The sequence below is a fragment of the Hemitrygon akajei genome, unplaced genomic scaffold, assembly GCF_048418815.1.
Source record: "Hemitrygon akajei unplaced genomic scaffold, sHemAka1.3 Scf000050, whole genome shotgun sequence".
Lineage (NCBI taxonomy): Eukaryota > Metazoa > Chordata > Chondrichthyes > Myliobatiformes > Dasyatidae > Hemitrygon > Hemitrygon akajei.
Window position 1 is genome coordinate 2,470,246 of NW_027331936.1, and position 25,047 is coordinate 2,495,292.

Below are 25,047 nucleotides of genomic sequence, written 5' to 3' on the forward strand. Positions count from 1 at the left end.
ACATCACTTACTTCTCGTCGAATTTGATTCTCTCCGAACGCACTTTCCACCTTCCACACTCTCAATGTACCATCGAACAGCAAGCAAAGGGGTTGCTGTTTTAATGTGGCGGACTATCGCCTATCTTGTAGAGACCAGGCAGTAGCTTTCAGACACCTCCACCTACACGGAGAGGGAGATACATCAATGGGAAGCAATAGCTGGAGAATGACAGACCGACAGACCAACTCAAACGGGATCTTCTGTAAACCCCAGAGAGCTAACCTGCGATTTCGTTTTCCCTAACTCATCCGAGGTCATCTCTCTCTCTCTCTCTCTCTCTCTCTCTCTCTCTCTCTCTCTCTCTCTCTCTCTCTCTCTCTCTCTCTCTCTCTCTCTCTCTCTCTCTCTCTCTCTCTCTCTCTCTCTCTCTCTCTCTCTCTCTCTCTCTCTCTCTCTCCCTCTCCCCCTCCCTCCCCTCCCACCACCCCTGTATCTCTCCATCTCTCTCCGTTTCTCCCTTCCTCTTCCGTTCCCCTTCTGGCTGGTAGACTTTTTGTGCTGGGTACCATTGACAACCGCTCCCCAGGAATTGTCAAATGAATGGCATCGACCCTGATCGTCCACTCACTCCTGGCCCTGCTTATGCAATCCTAATTGGGATTCCAATCCCAGAGTATAACGCCGCCGCTAAAGTCAGTGACGTGTGCTTTTGAGAATTCCTTTCTGTGTGACAGAAAGAGATAATTGAATTTAAATGAAGAGCCCAAAGCCAGAATGAATGTAGAGATATTGAAAACAATGGCTGAATGTTCACCTGGGATGAAAAACACTGCCTGCTCGGTTGGGAAATCAGTCTACACGTGGGAAACTACTTGCAGCAGTCAGCAAGTTCCTCATTTCCCCCCTGACATTTCTCCTGCAATAGGACCGTGTGGCCTAATGGATAAGGCGTCTGACTTCGGTGCTTGATTGGAAGTCATCAGAAGATTACAGATTCGAGTCCTGTCACGGTCGTTTTGCCAAACTGGCGGATTCGGTTCCATTCTGTCTCTCACTCCCTGCAACATGGTTGTCTCAATTCCGAGTGGGGATTAATCGGGTACACCACCCTCGGGGAAAACGTAATGCCTCGTCTTCGTTGTAAGCAACCTATAATAGTATGTGTCTAGTCTTTGCAGTATTTCTGAAAGCACTTTCATAAACAATTCCTTGGGGCTTCTCAGTGCTCTCCATGAACTGACTAATATTCGCTGGCCGTGACCGTCTGATTTTCTCTATGGATGTCCAGTTCCCCCCATCAAAAGGGCCTTAAAGCTCTCCACTTATTTCACAAAAAATAAAAAACAATTCCCCTCGTCACCACCATCCTCCGTCTGGCAGAACCGGTCCTCACCTCAACAGTTTGTCCTCCAGCTCCTCCCACTTACTCTAAGTTCAATGGGTATCCATGGAACTCGCATAGGACCCAGATACGTCTGCATTTTCGTAAAACAGTCCATGTACCAAACCTTCCCCGGTAATGCACCCCAACGCTCCCACCGCTACGTCGACCAATGCATTGCTGCCGCTTCCTGCAGTCGTGCTGAGCTTGACAATTGCATCAGCTTTGTCTGCAACTTCCACCCTGCCCCACGTCTCACTCCATGCAAGTAAGTCAAAAGGAAGGAGAAACCAGAGGTCCATGAGCCAGTCCTCTTCGGAGGACGAGAGAGGGTCAGCAACTTTAAATTTGTGGGTGCAACTATTTCAGGGATCTGTCCTGGACCCATCACGTGCAATTGTTAAGAAAGCACGACGGCGCCTCTGTTTTCTTAGGAGTTTGCGGAAATTCGGCATGGCTTCATTCAATGCCTTTGAATGTGAGTTCCTACAGTCTGTGGTGGGTTCGGCCCAGTACATATCCGGTAAAGCTCTCTCACCTTTGGGCACATCTCTCTTTGGGGACTTTGCTATTGCTTATTTGGTGGGTGGTGGGCGCTGATGCTTTTTCCTGAAACGTGGCGGGGGGGGGGGGTGCTTACTGTTGCATGCTCTGCTTTATTATTTCCCTCAACCCCCATTTTCCTGCCTTCTGCCGTAACCTTTGACACCCTGACTGATCAGAAAACTACCAACTTTAGCTTTATAAACAGCCAATGACTCCGCCTCTGCAGCCGTCCATAGCAATGGGTTCCACAGACTCACCACTGAGATGGCAGAAATTTCTCCTCATCTTTCTTCTAAAGGGAAGCCCTTGTATTCTGAGGCAGTGCCGTCTGATCCTAGACTTTCCCCACTATGTGAATTATTTCCACCACATCCACACTCTCAAAGTCTCTCAATATTCTGTAATTTTTAGTGATATCACCCAACATTTATCAAACGCTTCCCGCACGTTAACCCTTTAATTTCGGGATAATTGCCGTGTGCTTTCCCGGGCACCTTTCCAATGGCCGTGCATCCTTCCTTAGATAAGGTGATCGAAATTGCTCATTATCCCCGATGTGCTGTCTGATTATATTAAGCCTCAGCATTTAATTTTGTAGTCCATACAAAATGAATGCTGACGTCTCATACACGAGGAAATCTGCAGATGCTGGAAATTCAAACTGACGAAGGGTCTCGGCCCGAAATGTTGACAGCGCTTCTCCTTATCGATGCTGCCCGGCCCGCTGTGTTCCACCGACATTTTGTGTGTGTTGTTATCTGGAGAATGGACGTCAGGACGAAGGGTCTCGGCCCGAAGTGTCGACAGTGCTTCTGCTTATTGATGCTGGCTGGCCCGCTGTGTCCCACCGGCATTTTGTGTGTGTTGTTGTCTGGAGAAGGGAAGATCTGATTGGGGAAAGAGGTAAAAGGCTGAAGAACAACACACAAAATGCTGGTGGACGTCAGGACGAAGGGTCTCGGCCCGAAGTGTCGACAGTGCTTCTCCTTATCGATACTGCCCGGCCCGCTGTGTCCCACCGGCATTTTGTGTGTGTTGTTGTCTGGAGAAGGGAAGATCTGATTGGGGAAAGAGGTAAAAAGCTGGAGAACAACACACAAAATGCTGGTGGACGTCAGGACGAAGGGTCTCGGCCCGAAATGTCGACAGTGCTTCTCCTTATCGATGCTGCCTGGCCCGTTGTGTTCCACGAACATTTTGTGTGTGTTCTTGTTTGCTCACATAGCACACCGGCTGATTTGATGTATATGGGGACGGCAGCCTGTAAGATTTTGAAGATGTCCATGATGACGTCAGTACTCTGGCGTGCACACTGCCTGAGCAGTCGGCCTGGGATTTTGACTGACCCGGCAGCTTTATGGGGACCGGCTGCGTGCAGAGTCGTTCCTATGTCTACCGGTGCTGCAGACAGCGGCTGCCAATCTGTTAGACTCCATGTTCATGTGAGTTTGCTCTCTGCGGAATCCATCTCACGTTCGGTACCACTGCTACCGACAGCGTCTGCTCACCTGTAAGGCGTTATCTCGACGGGGACTGGCTCTCTGCAGATTTGCTCTCGTCTCTGCCGCTGCTGCAGATAGCGGCTGCTCAGCTGGGAAGTGTTATGTTGACGGGGACTGGCTCTCTGCAGATTTGCTCTCGTCTCTGCCGCTGCTGCAGATAGCGGCTGCTCAGCTGGAAAGTGTTATGTTGACGGGGACTGGCTCTCTGCAGATTTGTTCTCGTCTCTGCTGCTGCTACAGAGAGCGGCTGTTCAGCAGGGAAGTGTTCTGTTGCATCCCTCGAAGCGTGCATCGCATTTCCTTGAGATATTCGGTAGGGAGGCCGACCTGTAAGACTTTGTGTTTTTGTGGTTTTGCTCTCTGCAGAGTCCTTCTCATCACTCTCACTGCTGCAGACCCTCATGATATAAAACATCTCGTTAATCCACCCCTCAGCGTCCTGTGCAGCAGGGAGACATCTGTCAGTTTACGCAACCTCGCCTTATAACTCAAACCGGGTGTTCCAGGTAACATTCTTATGAAACGTTCCCGGTATGCTTTCCAGTCTAATGCCTTGTCTACGTGTATAACCGGTTACAACGAATATGCTTCCACAGGCTTGGTTCATCCAATTCTACGAATTCGCCAGCACCCTGCCATTTACTATGCAAGAATTGCCTTGCCTTAACTTTACAAAGCCCAGCATCTTGTCAAGTTAAATTCCCCCTGCCATTCGTTGGCCCCTTTCTAAGTTGGTAAATTTAGAAATTTGTAAATACATTTACATGAATGTAACATGATTCACTTTTTCTGCTCGACTATTTAAAACTTCATTATAAACAAAGAGGAAGGCAAATACTAACTTAATTCGTCAGTACCACTGAACATGGAAGATTACACACAGAAAAATGCCCTTTGTCCCACCTTGTCTGTACTGAACGACACCAATCGAAATAGTTCATGGGGACATCTGAATAAAAATATATGAACACGCAGCAGCAGCTATTCAGTAAGGACCCGGTTGATATGATCGTGACCCGCATTCCCCATTCCCTCACGCACACCCGCCGCCGCCATTGCTCTTCACCCCAGTTCATATCAACAGGCAAGACGGAGTGTCTGTTCCTTGGGTGTATGGAGGGGGGCGGGTTGCATTCGGTCCCGGAACGTCGTTCCGTGTATCAAACTGAGCAGAAAAGACCTGAGAGCTGCCATATTCCCGCGACATGACGGCAGAATCCCGATCTCACATCCATTCTATTATGTACTGTTAGCCAGAGACTCATTCCACCGATATGCAACTCTGAGCGTCAAAGGAAGTCATTCCTGCCTGTGGCCATCAAACTTTACAACTCCTCCGTCGGAGTTTCAGACATCCTGAGCTAATAGGCTGGTCCTGGACTTATTTTTCCACTTGGCATGATTAACATTATTATTATTTAATTATTTATGGATTTACATTGCTATAATCTTCACTACTCTTGGTAGGTGCGGCTGTAACGAAACCCAATTTCCCTCGGGATCAATAATGTCTGTCTGGCTGTCTGGCTGTCTGTCTGACTATTGCCAGCCATTAGCCATGATTTGTTCTCAGGTAGATATTGTTAATAACGGTGACGTCATCAATACACTTCAGAGATCTCGCATATTCATCGATGTTGATCTGTCCGTCGTAGGTAGCCGCCTCTCTGAACATGATCCAGTCCGTGGTTACAAAACCGCCCCGAAATGCCGGGGTTCCTCCCTCTGGTCAGGTTTGTATCTCCCTCTGAACTCGTTTGACTAGTTTCATCAGTGGTTGATATGCAGGAATCTGCATAACCGATAACATGTCAGAGAGGCAGACACAGTGCCACAGACCCGGCCACTGTGGCTTTTCTCTGTTAGATCACCGCCCCACAACAGTGTCCAAAGTGTGAAGGGTCTGGCCACAGGGATACTCTGCACTGGCTCGTTAACCCCTTTCCTCTTCCTGATGGTCACCCAGTTTCATGTGTCCTGCACCTTGGGTGTAACTAACACTTTGTTTGTGCTAGCTGCCTCCCCTCAGCCTCCCGATTTATCCGGAGTTAATCCAGTTCCAGTTCCAGCTCCGTAACGCGGTTTGTTAGAAGCAGCAGCCGGATGCACCTCTGGCAGTTGTAGTCATCAGGAACACTGGAGGTCTCCCTGCCTCCCGACATTGGTGAAGAGGAGTATTCAACTATCCTGCCTGGACTCTCAGTTGTCCTAACTGATCAGATGTAGCTTACCTCGAGATTTTATTTACTATCTATCTATCTATCTATCTATCTATCTATCTATCTATCTATCTATCTATCTATCTATCTATCTATCTGTCTGACTGTCTGTCTGTTTGTTTGTTTGTTTGTTTATTTATTTATCTATCTATTTCTTTCTTTCTTTCTTTCTCTGAAGTCTCTCTTCGTTGAAGCCCCAAAAATCTAAAGCCTGAAGATCACCACTCTCACTCGTTCCACTCAGACTGTGGCCACTGCGACAATACACAGACACTGAATTATTTGTACATACTGCTATAGAGTTTTATAAAGTTGCAACGTAACTTCCTGGTTTTTTAATTCAGTGCCTCGACTAACAAAGGCAACCATGCCATTCGCATCCTTAACCACCTTATCAATCTCTGTAGGTATATTCAGGGAGCTGCGAACTTGTAAATCAATATCCTTCTGCTCATCAACACAGTTCAGGGTCTTGCATTTGACAGTGTACGGTCTCTTTACATTTGACCGACCGAGGTGCCGAGGAGAGCGTCCAGAGGAGGTTCACAAGGATGATTCCAGGAATGAAAGGGTTATCATACGATGAACGTTTGATGGCTTAGCGTCTGTACTCAGTGAAATTTAGAAAGATGAGGGAGATCTCATTGACTGAACTGATAGCAACGTACTGCCCTCTACTGTGCCTATTGTCTTGTTCATTATTTATTGTAAAGCCTGCACAGTTTTGTGCACTTTATGCAGTCCAGGGTAGATCTGCAATCTGGTGTATTTATTTTTTTTTTTGCGTTGTTTAACGTAGTTCAGTGTAGTTTTTGTATTGTTTCATGTTGCACCTGAAAAGTGTTGTCTCGTTTTTCCTGTTTACTGTACCAGCAGTTATGATCGAAATGACCATAAAAGGTGACTTGACTTGACACTAGTCGGATGCTGAAAGGACTAGAGAGAGTAGATGTGGAAAAGATGTTTCCCATGGAGGGAGAATCCAGCACAAAAGGGCACAGACTCAGGATAGAGGGGAGAACTTTCAAAACAGAGATTCGGAAAATGTCTTTAGCCAAAGGGTGGTGAATTTGGGGAATTTCTTGCCACGGGCAGCTGTGCAAGACAGGTCGTTGGGTGTATTTAAGGCAGAGGTTGATCGCTTCTTGATCGGACATGGCATCAAAGGTTACGGGGAGAAGGCTGGGAACTGGGGTTGAGGAGGAGAAAGAAAGGATTAACCATTTTGAATGGTGGAGCAGACTTGATGGCCGGGTGGCCTAATTCTGCTCCTCTGTCTGATGGTCTTATGATCATCAATAATCAAATCTCACTGAGTTTTCTCAGGTCCTCTTGAATTTATTGCCAAGTGCACAAGTACGGGAAGGTACAGGAACAGAGAAACACTGACTTATGGCAGCATCACAGCCAAGTACATTCAGATAACACACGGAACATAAATTATACAATTCTCTGTCAGTGACAATATTGAAATATGTTTTAGGAGCAGAACAACAGGGGATGAGCGGTAACACATGTCAGTAACAATATGGGAACATACGTTTTACATAATTTACAATAGATGAATATACATCTGTGTCGTAATCAATATATAAATATATTTGTGTCATGATCAATATGTTAATATACATTTAGCGTCAATAACAGAATTGGAAATGTTGAATTTCGTCCCTCAGCCAAATACGACACAGATTGGGAAGCCACATCTGGGGATTCGGGGTTAGAACCAACATCCACCCAGATTCCCACCTCTTCCTGGGACACCCCCGCATCCACATTCTCTGCCCGCTTGGGGGAACATTCCCTTCTCCTCTTCAAGCCGGAGGACCACACAGGTGCGGGATTCACCGATGGAGCGGTACTCTCCGCTTCCATCACCCCGTCCGACTGTGCACATTCCCGAGCCTCCCGCTCCACTTCAGGGCAAATGGGCGTGAGCTCTACGGTCTCGGGGGCTGACTTCTTAAAGTGTTTGGATTTCTTCCTCACTTTCCTTCCCCGCACAGGCTCCGCCCCGTCCCTCGCCTGAACCTCCCTGCACGTAGCCTCAGGATCACCCGCCTGATCCACAGGGGTAGGAGCAGAGACTGGAACAGACGTGGGAATACGGACAGGGGTAGAGACAGGGTCAGGGGTAGGAGCAGAGACTGGAACAGACGTAGGAATAGGGACAGGGTAGAGACGGGGCAGGGGCAGGAGCAGGGGCCGGCACAGGTGTAGGAATGGGGACAGGGGTAGAGACAGGGTCAGGGGCCGGCACAAGTGTAGGAATGGGGACAGGGGTAGAGACAGGGTCAGGGGCCGGCACAGGTGTAGGAATGGGGACAGGGATAGAGACAGGGTCAGGGGCCGGCACAGGGGTAGGAACAGGGACAGGGGTAGAGACAGGGTCAGGGGCCGGCACAGGGGTAGGAATGGGGACAGGGGTAGAGACAGGGTCAGGGGCCGGCACAGGGGTAGGAATAGGGACAGGGATAGAGACAGGGTCAGGGGCCGGCACAGGTGTAGGAATAGGGGCAGGGGGTAGAGACAGGGTCAGGGGCCGGCACAGGTGTAGGAATGGGGACAGGGATAGAGACAGGGTCAGGGGCCGGCACAGGGGTAGGAACAGGGACAGGGGTAGAGACAGGGTCAGGGGCCGGCACAGGGGTAGGAATAGGGACAGGGATAGAGACAGGGTCAGGGGCCGGCACAGGGGTAGGAATAGGGACAGGGGTAGAGACAGGGTCAGGGGCCGGCACAGGGGTAGGAATAGGGACAGGGGTAGAGACAGGGTCAGGGGCCGGCACAGGTGTAGGAATAGGGACAGGGGTAGAGACAGGGTCAGGGGCCGGCACAGGGGTAGGAATGGGGACAGGGATAGAGACAGGGTCAGGGGCCCGCACAGGTGTAGGAGCAGGAATGGGATCGGGGCAGAGCTAGCAGGGGCACTAGTTCCCGAAGTGGACTCCCTTGGTTTTCGGGTACTAGGACAGTCCCTCCGAAAGTGCCCCACCTCCCCGCACGCATGGCACCGTGGGCGCTCAGAGCTCCAATACACCTGATAATCTACCCCCTCGTTCCGGACAGTAAACCGGCCCTCAACTTCGTCCCCCTTTTCCAGCTGCATGAATACCTGTCGCCGGAAAGAGATTACGGTATGGAGGGTGCGCCTCCTGAATTTGTGCCTGATGGCAGTTATTTCTGACCGTACTTGCCCCAAGCGGGCCAGTGCGGGAAGCAGGTCCTCACTGGGGATGAAAGGCCTTACGTTACCGAGGACGATGCGTTGCGTGGGAGCTGTCACCAGCTCATCTGTAAAAAGATGTTTTCCCCCGTGATCCCCCTACTGAGGGCCCGATGCACCAACTCATCATTCCTCAGGTAAAACACCGCCTTCCCGAACTCTTTCTCAGTGGCCAAAACACCATTCTCCCCAACAAGTCCTCCATAGCCTCCGCGCACTTTTCCAGGGTAGTTCCAGGAGGCAAAATACATTCCACTTTCTCCGACCGAAACAGGACGTTGTCCGAGGCTGGAGAGGCAGCCGCCTTTGCATAACTCCCCGAAGGCCTGCGACTCCCTGTAGACCAGTCCGGCATGTTACCTCTGTGTCCGAATCGAGAATGATACGGTGGTGGTGCTGCTTATAAAGTCCTGGAGCGAGTTGAGTAACTGGCCGGAAAAGTTGGTACTCGACAGTACATTGCTGGCTCAGTGCCAGAAATTCCAACGCCAGGAAAGGTTCCGTTAGTCCTGCAGAACTTCCAGGCCGTGAGAGGTCGAGACATCTCAAACGATGCTTCCGCTCCTACACCGAACGTGCGTCACGACGGTAAAGTTAGAAGGAGGTTGTCCCGATGTTAAGGGGGGAACAACGGCGTTTGTCTCTGGTTTTTCGAGCTAGTCGGATTCCTGGCGGGTTGCCAGCGGCCACAGCTGGGAGCTACACAGTTCGCAGCCGTCAACGAACCCCGTCCAAACTGGCAGTAAAACTCCAAACGAAGCTTCCACGCTAAACCAGCCGCTCACAGACGTATCGAACCACCTCCGAAGTATCTCACGAACTTAATACAGCAGTTTTCCCTCGATTTCTCTCAGCACATTCAGAACAACTCAACGCTGTGTCTGATCCCGGGAGTCTGTGATGAGATGGGATGGAGGGAGATCAGCTCAGTGTCTGACCCCGGGAATTTGTGATGGGACGGTGTGGAGGGAGGATCAATCTGTAACTGATCCCAGGAGTGTGTGATGTGACGGTATGGAGGGAGCTTCACTCTGTGTCTGACCCCGGGAGTGTGTAATGGGTTGGTGTGGACGAGATTCACTCTGTGTCTGACCCGGGAGTGTGTGATAGGATGATGTAGAGGGAGCTTCACCCCAGTGCTCAACGCCGGTAATCTATCCCCCATCCCTTTTTTACTCAGGACCTCAGTGAAATCGGGGGCAGTTAGTTACGATGGAGGTTGGTGGAGATGAGATCCTGGGCACCCAGACTCTGCAAGTTCGACATCGCTCAGCCTCAAGCTGAGACGCTGCTGTACCAATGTGAGGAGATCAGAGCCATTATAACCATATAACAATTACAGCACGGAAACAGGCCATCTCAGCCCTTCTAGTCCGTGCCGAATGCTTACTCTCACCGAGTCCCACCGACCCGCACTCAGCCCATAAACCTCCATTCCTTTCCTGTCCATATTCCTATGCAATTTTTTTTAATGACAATATTGAACCTGCCTCTTCCACTTCTACTGGAAGCTCGTTTCACACAGTTACCACTCTCTGAGTAAAGAAGTTACCCCTCATGTTACCCCTAAACTTTTGCCACCTAAATCTCAGCTCATGTCCTCTTGTTTGAATCTCCCCTACTCTCAATGCAAAAAGCCTATCCACGTCAACTCTGTCTATCCCCCTCATAATTTTAAGTACCTCTATCAAATCCCCCCTCAACCTTCTTCGCTCCAATGAATAAAACCCTACTTGTTCAAACTTTCTCTGTAATTTAGGTGCTGAGACCCAGGTAAAATTCCAGTAAACCTTCTCTGTACTCTCTGTTTTGATGACATCTTTCCTATAATTCGATGACCAGAACTTTACACTATACTCCAAATTTGGCCTCACCAATGCCTTGTACGATTTTAACATTACATCTCAGCTCCTAGACTCAATGCTCTGATTTATAAAGGCTAGCATACCATAAGCTTTCTTCACCACCCTATCCACATGAGATTCCACATTCAGGGAACTATGCACCATTATTCCTAGATCACTCTGTTCTACTGCATTCCCCAATGCCCTACCATTTACCATGTATTATTTCAGTTCACCGGGTGCAGGGGGCAGCAGTAACCCCAGGTCACTGTTTCTCCTCTAATGAGTCTAAAGTCCGACACCAAAACAGGAAGTTACAGCGGTTTATTGATATCATCATGACAAATGTAAATCGACTCAGTCACAGTCACACACAATTAACTGACCGGCGACAACGAGTGACAGTTTGAATAATCAGTCCCGTTTCTCACCGTCACGCTGCATCGGGGAACCGTTGATTATAAAATCACACTTCAGGGCCGTGTCCGGGATCACTGCAGATCCAGGGTCACTGCCGAGGGATTTGTCAATTTAACATCATTATATCGGCCAGGCTGCCGAATGCACCGTCCTCAGCAAAGGGAGCAAAAGGATTCTCTCCAGGGATAATCCCACCTCGGGACACCGGTGTCCCAGACTGAGCCCCGGACACCGGGCATTTCCTGTCTGGGTCATTCTCCGGGTGTCACGTGGTAGTCTCGATCACGCACATCCGGCGGAAGCTGCCCCGCCGGACAACAGGCGGAAACACGTCACTGCTGGAACGCTCCGAGCGACACACAGAGCGAGACCCGAGCCGGTTCTGTTAAAACCATTGGGAATCACCCCCGGCGCGCGGCCATTAAAGGTAAGGGCGGGAGTTAAAGGGGAGGGCGGGAAATCAGCAAAAATGTCCACATCCCGCGGGAGGGGATGTTCACACATTCAGATGTTCACAGGAACACTCTCAGTCCGGGTCTGACTCCCTGTAGAGATCTCAGTTCCTTCCTCCCGGTCTCACTGAACTGATTCCTCCGCAGCCTGAAACAGATGGGAGAATAAAGATGAAATAAACAGATTACACAACAGTGTCAGTAACAGGGGATTGGGAATAATGTTTCAACAACACTCACAGACAAATATCACCAGAAAACCCGCGGATCCGCTGATAATTTATCAGTTTGAACATTAACACAAACACTCACAGGATCAGCTTCAGACTCAGGAGGGTCAGTATGAGGTGGCGGAGAGCAGGGACAGATCGGTCTGTCAGAGAGTTTTCATTCAGGTCCAGTTCCGTCAGTGATGGGCTTGTACTGAGAGCGGAGACGAGATCCTCGGCACCAGAATCTGTGAGACCGACACGTTTAAGCCTGGAGATGAGAGAGAGTGAGGGTGAAGGACACAGAGAGACAGGAGACGGTACAAATCCCCAGTATTTATCAGTAACACAATTACTGATCACATTAATGTTCAGTGTCAGTCACCCAGTGACTGTTAACACAATCTCCCACAGTCTGGTACTTACCCCAGTTTCCGTATTTTAAACTCCAGGTTCCTCAGAGCCGCAGACACCAGTTTCACTCCTGAATCTCCCAGTTTATTACCACCCAGGTTCAGCTCCGTCAGTGATGGTTTTGTACTGAGAGCGGAGACGAGATCCTCGGCACCAGAATCTGTGAGACCGACATTGAACAGCCTGAAGATGAGAGAGAGTGAGGGTGAAGGACACAGAGAGACAGGAGATGGTAGAAATCCCCAGTGTTTATCAGTAACACAATTATTGATCACATTAATGTTCAGTGTCAGACACCCAGTGACTGTAAACACAATCTCCCACAGTCTGGTACTTACCGCACTTTCCGTATTTTACACTCCGGGTTCCGCAGAGCCACAGACACCAGTTTCACTCCTGGATCTCCCAGTTTATTACCACTCAGGTCCAGCTCTGTCAGTGATGGGTTTGTACGAAGAGTGGAGACGAGATCCTCGGCACCAGAATCTGTGAGACCGACACTCTCCAGCCTGGAGATGAGAGAGAGTGAGGGTGAAGGACACAGAGAGACAGGAGACGGTACAACTGTGCAAGTCGGCCAGTGAGAAGAGCGAGAAGAGTTTAAAAGGAAGACAGATTTACAGAGCGAGCGTCAGAGGAGCGGGAGACAGAGTAGGAAGGCTTTGGCTCAATGGGGCTTCGGCGATAAAGGGTCGAGGCGAGGTAGGTTATCTGTTTACAATACAGACAGAGAGTATGTGTGTGAGGCTGGTTTTCTGTGCTGGGTGTCAGATGTGGGAGATCCTGGAGACTCCCAGCCTCCTGGACGGCAACATCTACACCCGATGTGTCGAGCTGCAGCTCCTTAGGGACCGAGTTAGGGAACTGGAGATGCAGCTCGATGACCTTCGTCTGGTCAGGGAGAGCGAGGAGGTGATAGAGAAGAGTTACAGGCAGGTGGTCACACCGGGGCCACGGGAGACTGAAGTAGTGGATCACAGTGAGGAGAGGGAAGGGCAAGAAGCAGGCACTAGAGAGCAAGAAGGAGATACTAGAGAGTACCCCAGTGGCTGTACCCCTTATCAATAAGTACTCCTGATCATGTGCTGCTCGAGGGAAGGACGGCCTAAGGGGGGGGGGGGGGGGGAGAAGCAACAGTGGCCATGTCTCTGGCCCTGTGGTTCAGAAGGAAGAGGATGGCAGTAGTGATAGGGGATTCTGTAGTTAGCAGGTCAGACAGGCGATTCTTTGGCTGCAGGAATGAAACACATGAAGACGGTAGTTTGCCTCCCAGGTGCCAAGGTCCGGGATTTTCTGATCACGTCCAAGATATCCTGCAGTGGGAGGGAGAACAGCCAGAGGTCGTGGTACATATTGGTACAAATGACATCGGTAGGAAAAGGGAAGAGGTCCTGAAAACAGACTACAGGGCGTTAGGATATAAGTTCAGAAAAAGGAACGCACAGGTAGTAACCTCGGGATTACTGCCTGTGCAAATAGACAGTGAGAATAGGAATCGGATGAGGTTAAGGATAAACGTGTGGCTGAGGGATTGGAGCAGGAGGGAGGGATTCAGATTAATGGATCATTGGGACCTCTTTTGCAGCAGGTGTGACCTGCACAAAAATGACGGGTTGCACTTGAATCCCAGGGGACCAATATCCTGGCAGGAAGGTTTCCTAAGCCTACAGGGGAGAGTTTAAACTAGAATCGCTGGGGGTGGGAAATGAACTGATGTGACGGAGGAGAGGAAGGTTGGCTCACAAATAGAGAAAATTTGGAGAGAATGCGAAAGGGAGGATAGGCAGGAGATAGAGAAGGGACACATTCTGTCCAATCATTTGAGATGTGTCTATTTTAATACAAGGAGTATGATGAATAAAGCGGATGAGCTTCGAGTGTGGATCAGCTCTTGGAGCTATGATGTTGTGGCCATTACAGAGACTAGGATGGTGCAGGGGCAGGAATGGTTACTTCGAGTGCCAGGCTTTAGATGTTTCAGAAAGGACAGCGAGGGAGGCAAAAGAGGTGGGGGTGTGGCACTGCTGATCAGGGATAGTGTCACGGCTCCAGAAAAGGAGGAAGTCATGGAGTGGTTATCTATGGAGTCTCTGTGGGTGGAAGTTAGGAACAGGAAGGGGCCAATAACTCTACTGGGTGTTTTGTATAGACCACCCAACAGTAACAGGGACATCAAGGAACAGATAGGGAGACAAATTCTGGAAAGGAGTAATAATAACAGGGTTGTTGAATTGTGAGATTTTAATCTCCCAAATATTGATTGGCATCTCCCTAGAGTGAGGGGGTTAGATGGGGTGGAGTTTGTTAGGTCTGTTCAGGAAGGTTTCTTGACGCAATATGTAGATAAGCCTACAAGAGGAGAGGCTGTACTTGATCTGGTATTGGGAAATGAACCTGGTCAGGGGTCAGGTCTCTCAGTGGGACAGCATTTTGGAGATAGTGATCACAATTCTATTTGTTTTACCATAGCCTTTAGAGAGGGATAGGATCATGCAAGTTAGGGAAACCTTTAATAGGAGTAAGAGGAACTATGAGGCTATCAGGCTGGAACTTGTAAGCATAAATTGGAAACTGATGTCCTCAGGGAAACGGACAGAAGAAATGGAGAAAATGTTCAGGGGATATTTCCGTGGGGTTCTGAGTAGGTACGTTCCAATGAGACATGGAAAGGACGGTAGGGTACAAGATCCGTGGTGTACAAAGGCCGTTGTAAATCTAGTCCAGAAGACAAGAAGAGCTTATGAAAGGTTCAAAAAATGAGGTAATGATATGAATCTTGGAAGATTATAAGGCTAGCAGGAAGGAGCTTAAGAATGAAATCAGGAGAGCTAGAAGGGGCCATGAGAAGGCCTTGGTGGACAGGATTAAGGAAAACCCCAAATCATTCTGCAAGTATGTGAAGAGCAAGTGGATAAGATGTGAGAGAATAGGACCAAACTGGTGTAACAATGGAAAAGTGTGTATGGAACCGGAGGAAATAGCGGAGGTATTTAATGAATCATTCACTTCAGTATTCACGATGGAAAAGGATCTTGGTGATCGTATGGATGACTTGTAGCGGACTGCAAAGCTTGAGAATGTAGATATTAAGAAAGAGGATGTGCTGGAGCTTTTGGAAAGCATCAAGTTGGATAAGTCACCGGGAGATGGCGGGATGTACCCCAGGCTACTGTGGGAAGTGCAGGAGGAGATTGCTGAGCCTCTGGAAATGATCTTTATATCATCACTGAGGATGGGAGAGGTTCCAGAGGATTGGAGTGTTGCGGATGTTGTTCCCTTATTCAAGAAAGGGAGTAGGGATAGCTTAGGATATTACAGCCTAGGGAGTCTTACTTCAGTGGTTGGTAAGTTGATGGAGAAGATCCTGAGAGGCAGGATTTATGAACATCTGGAGATGCAAAATATGATTAGGAATAGACAGTATGGCTTTGTCAAAGGTAGGTCGTGCCTTACGAGCCTGAAGGGCCAATATTGTGCTCTATATTTTCTATATTTCTTTGTTTCTACTGATCACAGTAATATTCAGTGTCAGACATCCAGTGACTGAAAACACAATCTCGTACAGTCTGGTATTTACTCCAGTTTCTATATTTTACACTCCGCATTCCTCAGAGCAGCAGACACCCGTTTCACTCCTGAATCACCCATGTTCAGATGGGTCAGTGATGGGTTTGTACTGACAGCGGAGATAAGATCCTCGGCACCAAAATCTGTGAGACCGACACCCCACAACTGGGAGATGAGTGAGGGTGAAGGACACAGAGAGACAGGAGATGGTACAAATCCCCAGTGTTTATCAGTTACACAATTACTGATCATTTTCATGTTCAGTGTCAGACACCCAGTGACTGTAAACACATTCTCCCACTGTCTGGTACTTACCACAGTTTCTGTATTTTACACTCTGGGTTTTTCAGAGCCACAGACACCAGTTTCACTCCTGAATCTCCCAGTTTATTACCACTCAGGTCCAGCTCTGTCAGTGATGCGTTTGCATTGACAGTGGAGGCGATATCCTCGGCACCAGAATCTGTGAGACCGACACGTTTCAGCCTGGAGATGAGAGAGAGTGAGGGTGAAGGACACAGAGAGACAGGAGACGGTACAAATCCCCAGTGATTATCAGTAACACAATTACTGATTATTTTCTTAAGCACGACTGCGCAAGTTGGCCAGTGAGAAGAGCGAGAAGAGTTTAAAAGGAAGACAGATTTACAGAGCGAGTGTCAGAGGAGCGGGAGACAGAGTAGGAAGGCTTTGGCTCAACGGGACTTCGGTGATAAAGGGTCGAGGCGAGGTAGGTTATCTGTTTACAATACAGACAGAGAGTATGTGTGTGAGGCTGGTTTTCTGTGCTGGGTGTCAGATGTGGGAGATCCTGGAGACTCCCAGCCTCCCGGACGGCAACATCTGCACCCGGTGTGTCGAGCTGCAGCTCCTTAGGGACCGAGTTAGGGAACTGGAGATGCAGCTCGATGACCTTCGTCTGGTCAGGGAGAGCGAGGAGGTGATAGAGAGGAGTCACAGGCAGGTGGTCACACTGGGGCCACGGGAGACTGAAGAAGTGGGTCACAGTCAGGAGAGGGAAGGGCAAGAGTCAGGTACTAGAGAGTACCCCAGTGGCTGTACCCCTTGACAATAAGTGCTCCTGTTCGAGTACTGCTGGAGGGGGAGCAACAACAGCTAAATCTCTGGCACTGAGTCTGGCCCTGTGGCTCAGGAGGGCAGGGAAAGGAAGAGGAAGGCAGCAGAGATAGGGGATTATAGTTAAGGGGTCAGACAGACGATTCTGTGGATGCAGGAAAGAAACTCGGATGGTAGTTTGCCTCCCAGGTGCCAGGGTCCAGGATTTTCTGTTCACGTCCAAGATATCCTGCAGTGTGAGGGAGAATAACCAGAGGTCGTGGTACATATTGGTACCAGTGACATAGGTAGGAATAGGGAAGAGGTCCTGAAAACAGAGTACAGGGTGTTCAGAAGTAATTTGAGAAGCAGGTCCTCAAAAGGTAGTGATCTCGGATTCAGATTTCTAGATCATTGGGTCCTCTTTTGGAGCAGGTGTGACCTGTACAAAAGTGATGGGTTGCAGTTGAATCCCAGGGGGACCAATATCCTGGCAGCAACGTTTGCTAAGGCTACTGGGGAGAGTTTAAACTAGAATTGCTGGGGGGAGGGAACTAAATTGATGTGATGGTGGAGAGGGAGGTTGGCTCACAATTAGAGAGAATTTGGGGACAGTGTGAAAGGGAGGATACGCAGGTGATAGAGAAGGGAGGCACTCAGTCCGATGGTTTGAGATGTGTCTATTTTAATGCAAGGAGTATGATGAATAAAACGGATGAGCTTAGAGCATGGATCAGCTCTCGGAGCTATGATGTGGAAGCCATTACAGAGTCTTGGATGGTGCAGGGGCAGGAATGGCTACTTCAAGTGTCAGGATTTAATTGTTTCAGAAAGGACAGGGAGGGAGGCAAAAGAGGTGGGGACCTGGCACTGTTGATCAGGCTGTGTCATGGCTACAGAAAAGGAGGACGTCATGGAGGGCTTGTCTACGGCGTCTCTGTGGGTGGAAGTTAGGAACAGGAAGGGGTCAATAACTCTACTGTGTGTTTTGCATAGACCACCCAATGGTAACAGGGACATGGAGGAGCAGATAGGGAAACAGATTCTGGAAAGAAGTAACAATAACAGGGTTGTTGAGGTGTGAGATTTTAACTTCCCAAATATTGATCGACAGCTCTCTAGAGTGAGGGGTTTAGATGGGGTGGAATTTGTTAGGTTTGTTCAGGAAGGATTCTTGACGCAATATGTAGATAAGCCTACAAGAGGGGAGGCTGTACTTGATCTGGTATTGGGAAATGAACCTGGTCAGGGGTCAAGTCTCTCAGTGGGAGAACATTTTGGAGATAGTGATCACAATTCTATCTCTTTTACCATGGCATTAGAGAGGGATAGGAACAGGCAAGTTAGGGAAACCGTTAATTGGAGTAAGGAGAACTATAAGGCTTTCAGGCTGGAACTTGTAAGCATAAATTGGAAACAGACGTTCTCAGGGAAACATACCGAAGAAATGTAGAAAATGTTCAGGGAATATTTGTGTGGGGTTCTGAGTAGGTACGTTCTAATGAGACATGGAAAGGATGGTAGGGTACAAGATGCATGGTGTACAAAAGCCGTTGTAAATCTAGTCAAGAAGAAAAGAAGAGCTTACGAAAGGTTCAAAAAATGAGGTAATGATATGAATCTGGAAGATTATGGCTAGCAGGAAGGAGCTTAAAAATGAAATCAGGAGAGCTAGAAGGGGCAATGAGAAGGCCTTGGCGGACAGGATTAAGGAAAACCTCAAAGCATTCTGCAAGTATGTGAAGAGCAAGAGGATAAGATGTGAGAGAATAGGACCAAACTGGTGTGTCAATGGAAAAGTGTGTATGGAACCGGAGGAAATAGCAGACGTATTTAATAAACCATTTGCTTCGGTATTCATAACGGAAAAGGATCTTGGCAATTGTAGGGATGAATTGCAGTGGACTGAAAAGCTTGAGAATATAGATATTCAGAAAGAGGATGTGGTGGAGCTTTTGGAAAGCATCACGTTGGATAAGTCACCGGGACCGGAAGAGATGTGCACCAGGCTACTGCTGGAAGTGAGGGAGGGGATTGCTGAGCCTCTGGCAATGATCTTTGCATCATCAATGAGGACGTGAGCGGTTCTGGAGGATTGGAGGGATGCGAATGTCGTTCACTTATTCAAGAAGGGGAGTAGGGATAGCCCAGGAAATTATAGGCTTGGGAGTCTTACTTCAGTGGTTGTTAAGTTGATGGAGAAAATCCTAAGAGGTAGGATTTATGAACATCTGGAGGGGCAAAATATGATTAGGAATAGACAGCATGGCTTTGTCAAAGGCAGGTTGTGTCTTACGAGCCTGAATGATTTTTTTGAGGATGTGACTAAACACATTGATGGAGGTAGAGCAGTAGATGTAATGTATATGGATTTCAGCAAGGCATTTGATAAGGTATCCCATGCAAGGCTTATTGAGAAAGTGAGGAGGCATGGGATCCAAGGGGACATTGCTTTGTGGATCCAGAACTGGCTTGCCCACAGAAGGCAAAGAGTGGTTGTAGATAGGTCATATTCTGCATGGAAGTTGGTGAACAGTGGAGTGCCTCAGGGATCTGTTCTGGGACCCCCGAGTCTTTGTGATTTTTAAAAATTACCTGGATGAGGAAGTGGAGGGTAGTGTTAGTAAGTTTGCTGATGACACAAAGGTTGGGGGTGTTGTGGATAGAGTGGACGGCTGTCAGAGTTCACAACGGGACACCGAAAGGATGCAAAACTGGGCTGAGAAGCTGCAAATGGAGTTCAACCCAGATAAGTGTGAAGTGGTTCATTTTGGTAGGTCAAATATGCTGGTAGAATATAGTATTAATGGTAAGAGTCTTGGCAGTGTGGAGGATCAGAGGAATGTTGGGGTCCGAGTACATAGGACACTCAAAGCTGCTATGCAGGTTGACTCTGTAGTTAAAAAGGCATACGGTGTATTGGCCTTCATCAGTCGTGGGATTGAGTTTAAGAGTCGAGAGGTAATGTTTAAGAGTTGAGAGGTTATGAGGGGGATAGATCGAGTTGACGTGGAAAGGCTTTGTCCATTGAGAGTAGGGGAGATTCAAACAACAGGACATGATTTGAGAGTAAGGGGGCAAAAGTTTAAGGGTAACACGAGGGGGAATTTCTTTACTCAGAGAGTGGTGGCTGTGTGGAATGAGCTTCCAGTAGAAGTGGTAGAGGCAGGTTCGGTATTGTCATTTAAAGTAAAATTGCATAGGAATATGGACAGGAAAGGAATGGAGGGTTATGGGCTGAGTGCGGGCCAGTGGAACTAGGTGATTGTAAGCGTTCGGCACGGACTACAAGGGCCAAGATGACCTGTTTCCATGCTGTTATGGTTATATGTTGCAGCTATATAGGACCCTGATCAGAACCCACTTGGAGTACTGTGCTCAATTCTGGTTGTCTCACTATAGGAAGGACATGGAAACCATAGAAAGGGTGCAGAGGAGATTTCCAAGGATGTTGCCTGGATTGGGGAGCATGCCTTATGAAAATAGGTTGAGTGAGCTCGGCCTTTTCTCTTGGAGTGACAGAGGATGAGAGGTGATTTGATAGAGGTGTACAAGATAATGAGAGGCATTGATAATGTGGATAGTCAGAGGCTTTTCCCCAGGGCTGAAATGGCTAACATGAGAGGGCATAGTTTTAAGGTGCTTGGAAGTAGGTACAGAGGAGAGGTCAGGGGTAAGTTTTTTTACACAGAGAGTGGTGAGTGCGTGGAATGGGCTGCTGGCGGCGGTGGTGGAGGCGGAAATGATCGGATCTTTAAACTCCAGGATGGCTACATGGAGCTTAGAAATATGGAGGGCTATGGGTAAAACCGATGTAATTCTAAGGTAGTGACATGTTCAGCACAGCTTTGTGGGCCGAAGGGCCTGTATTGCCCTGTATGTTTTCTATGTTTCTTTGTTTCTACTGATCACATTAATGTTCAGTGTCAGACACCCAGTGACTGTAAACACAATCTCCCACAGTCTGGTACTTACCACAGTTTCTGTATTTTACACTCCGAGTTCCTCAGAGACGCAGACATCAGTTTCACTCCTGAATCTCCCAGCTGGTTCCCCCCAAGTCTAAACACAAACAGAAATTGATGAATAAAGTGATTCAAACCGTGGGTCTGGGGGATTTTCTCTCACTCGGATATTTCAGGAAACATTAAACTCTTCAGTAAATACTGGTCGGAGTTCCCATCACTGTCAATGTCCCTCACTGCCCAGCTCCAGCGTATTCACCAAATGTCGGTAATTTAGTCTGTCGGTGTGACCCTGTAAACTCCACATATTCTCTCTCATTTCCAGATGGCTAAACGAAATGTTCCTGTCAGAAATGCAGAAATGTCAATTGGACACAGTGAAATAGACCCACCCGAGGTAAAGTGATGGGGAAGAGAGATCCAACAAGAAGAGTCGGGGATGGGAACAGAGGCCCCACACGAGAAAGGGTGATGGTGAATAGAGATCCCACAGGAGGAAGGGGATGGGGATGAGAGATCCCACAGGAGGAAGGGGATGGGGAAGAGAGATCCCACAGGAAGTGGGGGGATGGGAACAGACCCCACAGGCAGAAGGTGGATGGGGAAAAGAGATCCCAGAGGAGGAAGGCGGATGGGGAAGAGAGATCCCACTGGAGGAAGGGAGATAAGAAAGACAGATGCTACAGGAAGAGAGGAATGGGAACAGAGGCCCAACAGCAGGAAGGGGGATGGTGAAGAGAGAGCCCACAGATGGAAGGGGGATTGGGAAGAGAGATCCCATAGATGGAAGGGAGAAGGGGAGGAGATAGATCCCTGAAGAGGAAGGAAGATGTGGAAGAGAGATCCCAGAAGAAGATTGGAGGATGGGGAACAGAGATCCCACAGGAATATGTGGGATGGGTAAGAGAGATCCCACAGGAAGAAAGGGGGTGGGGAAGATTAATCCCACAGGAGTAAGGTGATTGGGAAGAGAGATTCCACAGAAGGAAGTCGGATGGACTAGTGATTCCAAAGGAGGAAGGCGGATGGGGAAGAGATATCCCACAGGAGGAAGGTGGATGGTAAAGAGAGATCCCACGGGAGGAAGGGGGATGGGTAAGACAGATGCCACAGGAAGAGGGGAATGGGAATAGAGGCCCAACAACAGGAAGGGGGATTGCGAAGAGAGAGCCCACAGGAGGAGGTCGGATGGACGAGTGATCTAAAAGCAGGAAGGGGTATGTGGAAGGGAGATCCCACAAGAAGAATCGGGGGATGGGAACAGAGGCACCATAGGCGAAGGTGGATGGCGAAAGAGATCCCAGAGGAAGAAGGCAGATGGGGAAGAGTGATCCCACTGGAGGAACTGGGATGGGGAAGAAAGATTCCCACAAGATGAAAGGGAGTGGGGAAGATAAATGCCACAGGAGGAAAGGGATATGGGAGAGACATCCCACAGAAAGAAGAGGGATGGGGAAGAGCGACCCCACGGGAAGAGGAGGGATGGGGAAGAGAGATCATACAGGTGGAAGGGGGAAGAGTAGGAGAGTTACCTCAAGAGGAATGGGGATGGGAAAGAGAGATTCCACAGAAAGAGAGGACATGGAACAGAGGACCCACAGGAGGAAGGGGGATGAGGAAGGGAGATCCCACAGGCAGAAGCGGGATGTGTAAGTGAGATCCCACAGGCAAAAGGGGGATGGGGAAGTGAGATCCCACAGGAGGAAGCGGGATGCGAAAGTGAGATCCCACAGGAAGAAAGGGGGTGAGGAAGTTTAACCCCACAGGAGTAAGGAGATGGGGAAGAGAGATTCCACAGAAGGAAGTCGGACGGACAAGTGATCCCAAAGGAGGAATGCCGATGGGAAAGAGAGATCCCACCGGGGGAAGAGAGATCCCACAGGAGGAAAGGAAAGGGGAAGATAGATCCCAGAGGAGAAAGAGGGATGGGGAAGAGAGATCCAAAAGGGTGATAATGAACAGAGATTCCACAGGATGAAGGGGGATGGGGAAGAGGGATCCCACAGGAGGAAGGGAGATGAGGCAGAGTGATCCCTCTGGAGGAAGGGGGATGGGGAAGAGAGATCCCACTGGAGGAAGGGAGGTGGAAAAGACAGATGCCACAGGAAGAGTGGAATTGGTACAGAGGCCCAAAACCAGAAAGTGGGATGTGGAAGTGAGATCCCACAGGAGGAAGGGGGATGGGGAAGAGAGATCCCACAGGAGGAAGGGGGATGGGGAAGAGAGATCCCACAGGAGGATGGGGATGGGGAAGAGCGATCCCACAGGAGAATATGAGATGGACGAGTGATCCCAAAAGAGGAAGGGTGATGGGAAAGGGATATCCCACAGCAGGAAGGGGGATGGGGAAGAGAGATCCCACAGGAGGATGTGGGATGGGGATGAGATATCCCACTGGAGGAAGGGAGATGAGAAAGACAGAGGCCACAGGAAGAGGGGAATGGGAACAGAGGCCCAACAGCAGGAAGGGGGATGGTGAAGAGAGATCCCACAGGAAGAAGGGGGATGGGGAAAAGAGATACCACAGGAGGAATGGGAATGTGCAAGAGAGATCCCACAGGTGGAAAGGGGTGGGGAAGAGAGCGATCCCTCAAGAGGAAGGAAGATGTGGAAGAGAGATCCCAAAAGAAGAGTGGGGGATGGGAACAGAGGCCCCACACGAGAAAGGGTGATGGTGAATAGAGATCCCACAGGAGGAAGGGGATGGGGAAGAGAGATCCCACGGGAGGAAGAGGGTTAGGAAAGAGAGAGCCCACAGCATGAAGGGGGAAATGGAACGGAGATCCAACAGCAGGGTTGGGGAAGAGAGATCCCACAGGAAGAAAGGTGGTGGGAAAGATAAATCCCATCGGATGAAGGGGGTGGGGATCAGGGGGAAGGAGAAGGGAGATCCAAGAGCAGGGTTGGGGAAGGGATATCCCACAGGAGGATGTGGGATGGGGAAGAGTGATCTCACAGGAGGAAGGGACACGAGAAAGACAGATGTCACAGGAAGAGGGGAATGGGAACAGAGGTCTAACAGCAGGAAGGGGGATGGTGAGGAGAGATCCCACAGATGGAAGGGGAATGGGGAAGAGTTTGATCCCTGAAGAGGAAGGAAGATATGGAAGGGAGATCCCACAAGAAGATTGGGGGATGGGGAACAGAGATCCCACAGGGGGAAGGGGGATGGGGAAGAGAGTTCCCACAGGAGGAAAGGGGATGGGGAAGAGAGATCACACAGGAGGAAAGGGGATGGGGAAGAGAGATCCCACAGGAAGAAAGGTGGTGGGGAAGATAAATCCCATCGGATGAAGAGGGTGGGGATGAGAGATCCCACAGGAGGAAGGGGGTGTGGAAGAGAGTTCACACTGGAGGAAGTCGGATTGACAAGTGATTCCAATGGAGAAAGGCGGATGGGGAAGATAGATCCCTCAGGTGGAAGGGGTAAGAGGAAGAGATATCCCACAGGAGGAATGAGGAAAGGGAAGAGAAATCCCACAGGAGGAAGGTGGATGGGGAAGTGAGATCCCACAGGTGGAAGGGAGATGGGGAAGAGAGAACGCACAGGAGGAAGGGGGATGGGAATGAGAGATCCCACAGGAGGAATGGGGAAGAGAGATCCCACAGGAGAAAGGGGGATGGGGAAGAGAGATCCCACAGGAAGAAAGGGGGTGGGGAGGATAAATCCCATCGGAGGAAGGGGGATGGGGATGAGAGATCCCAGAGAAGGATGTCGGATGGACGTGCGATCCCAAAGAAGGAATGGGAATGGGGAAGAGATAAACCAGAGGAGGAAGGGTGATGGGGAAGAGAGATCCCACAGGAGGATGGGGATGGGGAAGAGCGATCCCACAGGAGAATATGAGATGGACGAGTGATCCCAAAAGAGGAAGGGTGATGGGAAAGGGATATCCCACAGCAGGAAGTGGGATGGGGAAGAGATATCCCACAGGAGGAATGAGGAAAGGGAAGAGAAATCCCACAGGAGGAAGGTGGATGGGGAAGTGAGATCCCACAGGTGGAAGGGAGATGGGGAAGAGAGAACGCACAGGAGGAAGGGGGATGGGAATGAGAGATCCCACAGGAGGAATGGGGAAGAGAGATCCCACAGGAGAAAGGGGGATGGGGAAGAGAGATCCCACAGGAGGATGGGGAGGGGGAAGAGCAATCCCACAGGAGAATATGAGATGGACGAGTGATCCCAAAAGAGGAAGGGTGATGGGAAAGGGATATCCCACAGCAGGAAGTGGGATGGGGAAGAGAGATCCAACGGGAGGAAGGG

The 25,047-nt window shown here is 49.4% G+C and overlaps 3 protein-coding genes across 3 annotated transcripts in view; all 3 read right to left on the reverse strand.

Moving 5' to 3' along the window:
- LOC140721129 (NACHT, LRR and PYD domains-containing protein 3-like) overlaps window positions 1–25,047 on the reverse strand; it is a 752,838-nt gene that overhangs the window by 539,041 nt on the left and 188,750 nt on the right. The window lies entirely within an intron of this gene.
- LOC140721127 (NACHT, LRR and PYD domains-containing protein 3-like) overlaps window positions 1–25,047 on the reverse strand; it is a 301,993-nt gene that overhangs the window by 121,678 nt on the left and 155,268 nt on the right. The gene's annotated exons all lie outside the window — the stretch shown is intronic.
- The window catches only part of LOC140721128 (NACHT, LRR and PYD domains-containing protein 3-like), a 30,620-nt gene continuing 16,580 nt past the window's right edge, over window positions 11,008–25,047 (reverse strand). The window contains exons 3-8 of the mRNA XM_073036003.1: window positions 20,794–20,880; window positions 16,078–16,248; window positions 12,534–12,704; window positions 12,208–12,378; window positions 11,885–12,052; window positions 11,008–11,720 (exon numbers count right to left, since the gene is read on the reverse strand). Coding sequence (XP_072892104.1) covers window positions 11,633–11,720; window positions 11,885–12,052; window positions 12,208–12,378; window positions 12,534–12,704; window positions 16,078–16,248; window positions 20,794–20,880 — 856 coding nt within the window. The 3' untranslated portion in view covers window positions 11,008–11,632. The remainder of the gene's footprint in view (window positions 11,721–11,884; window positions 12,053–12,207; window positions 12,379–12,533; window positions 12,705–16,077; window positions 16,249–20,793; window positions 20,881–25,047) is intronic.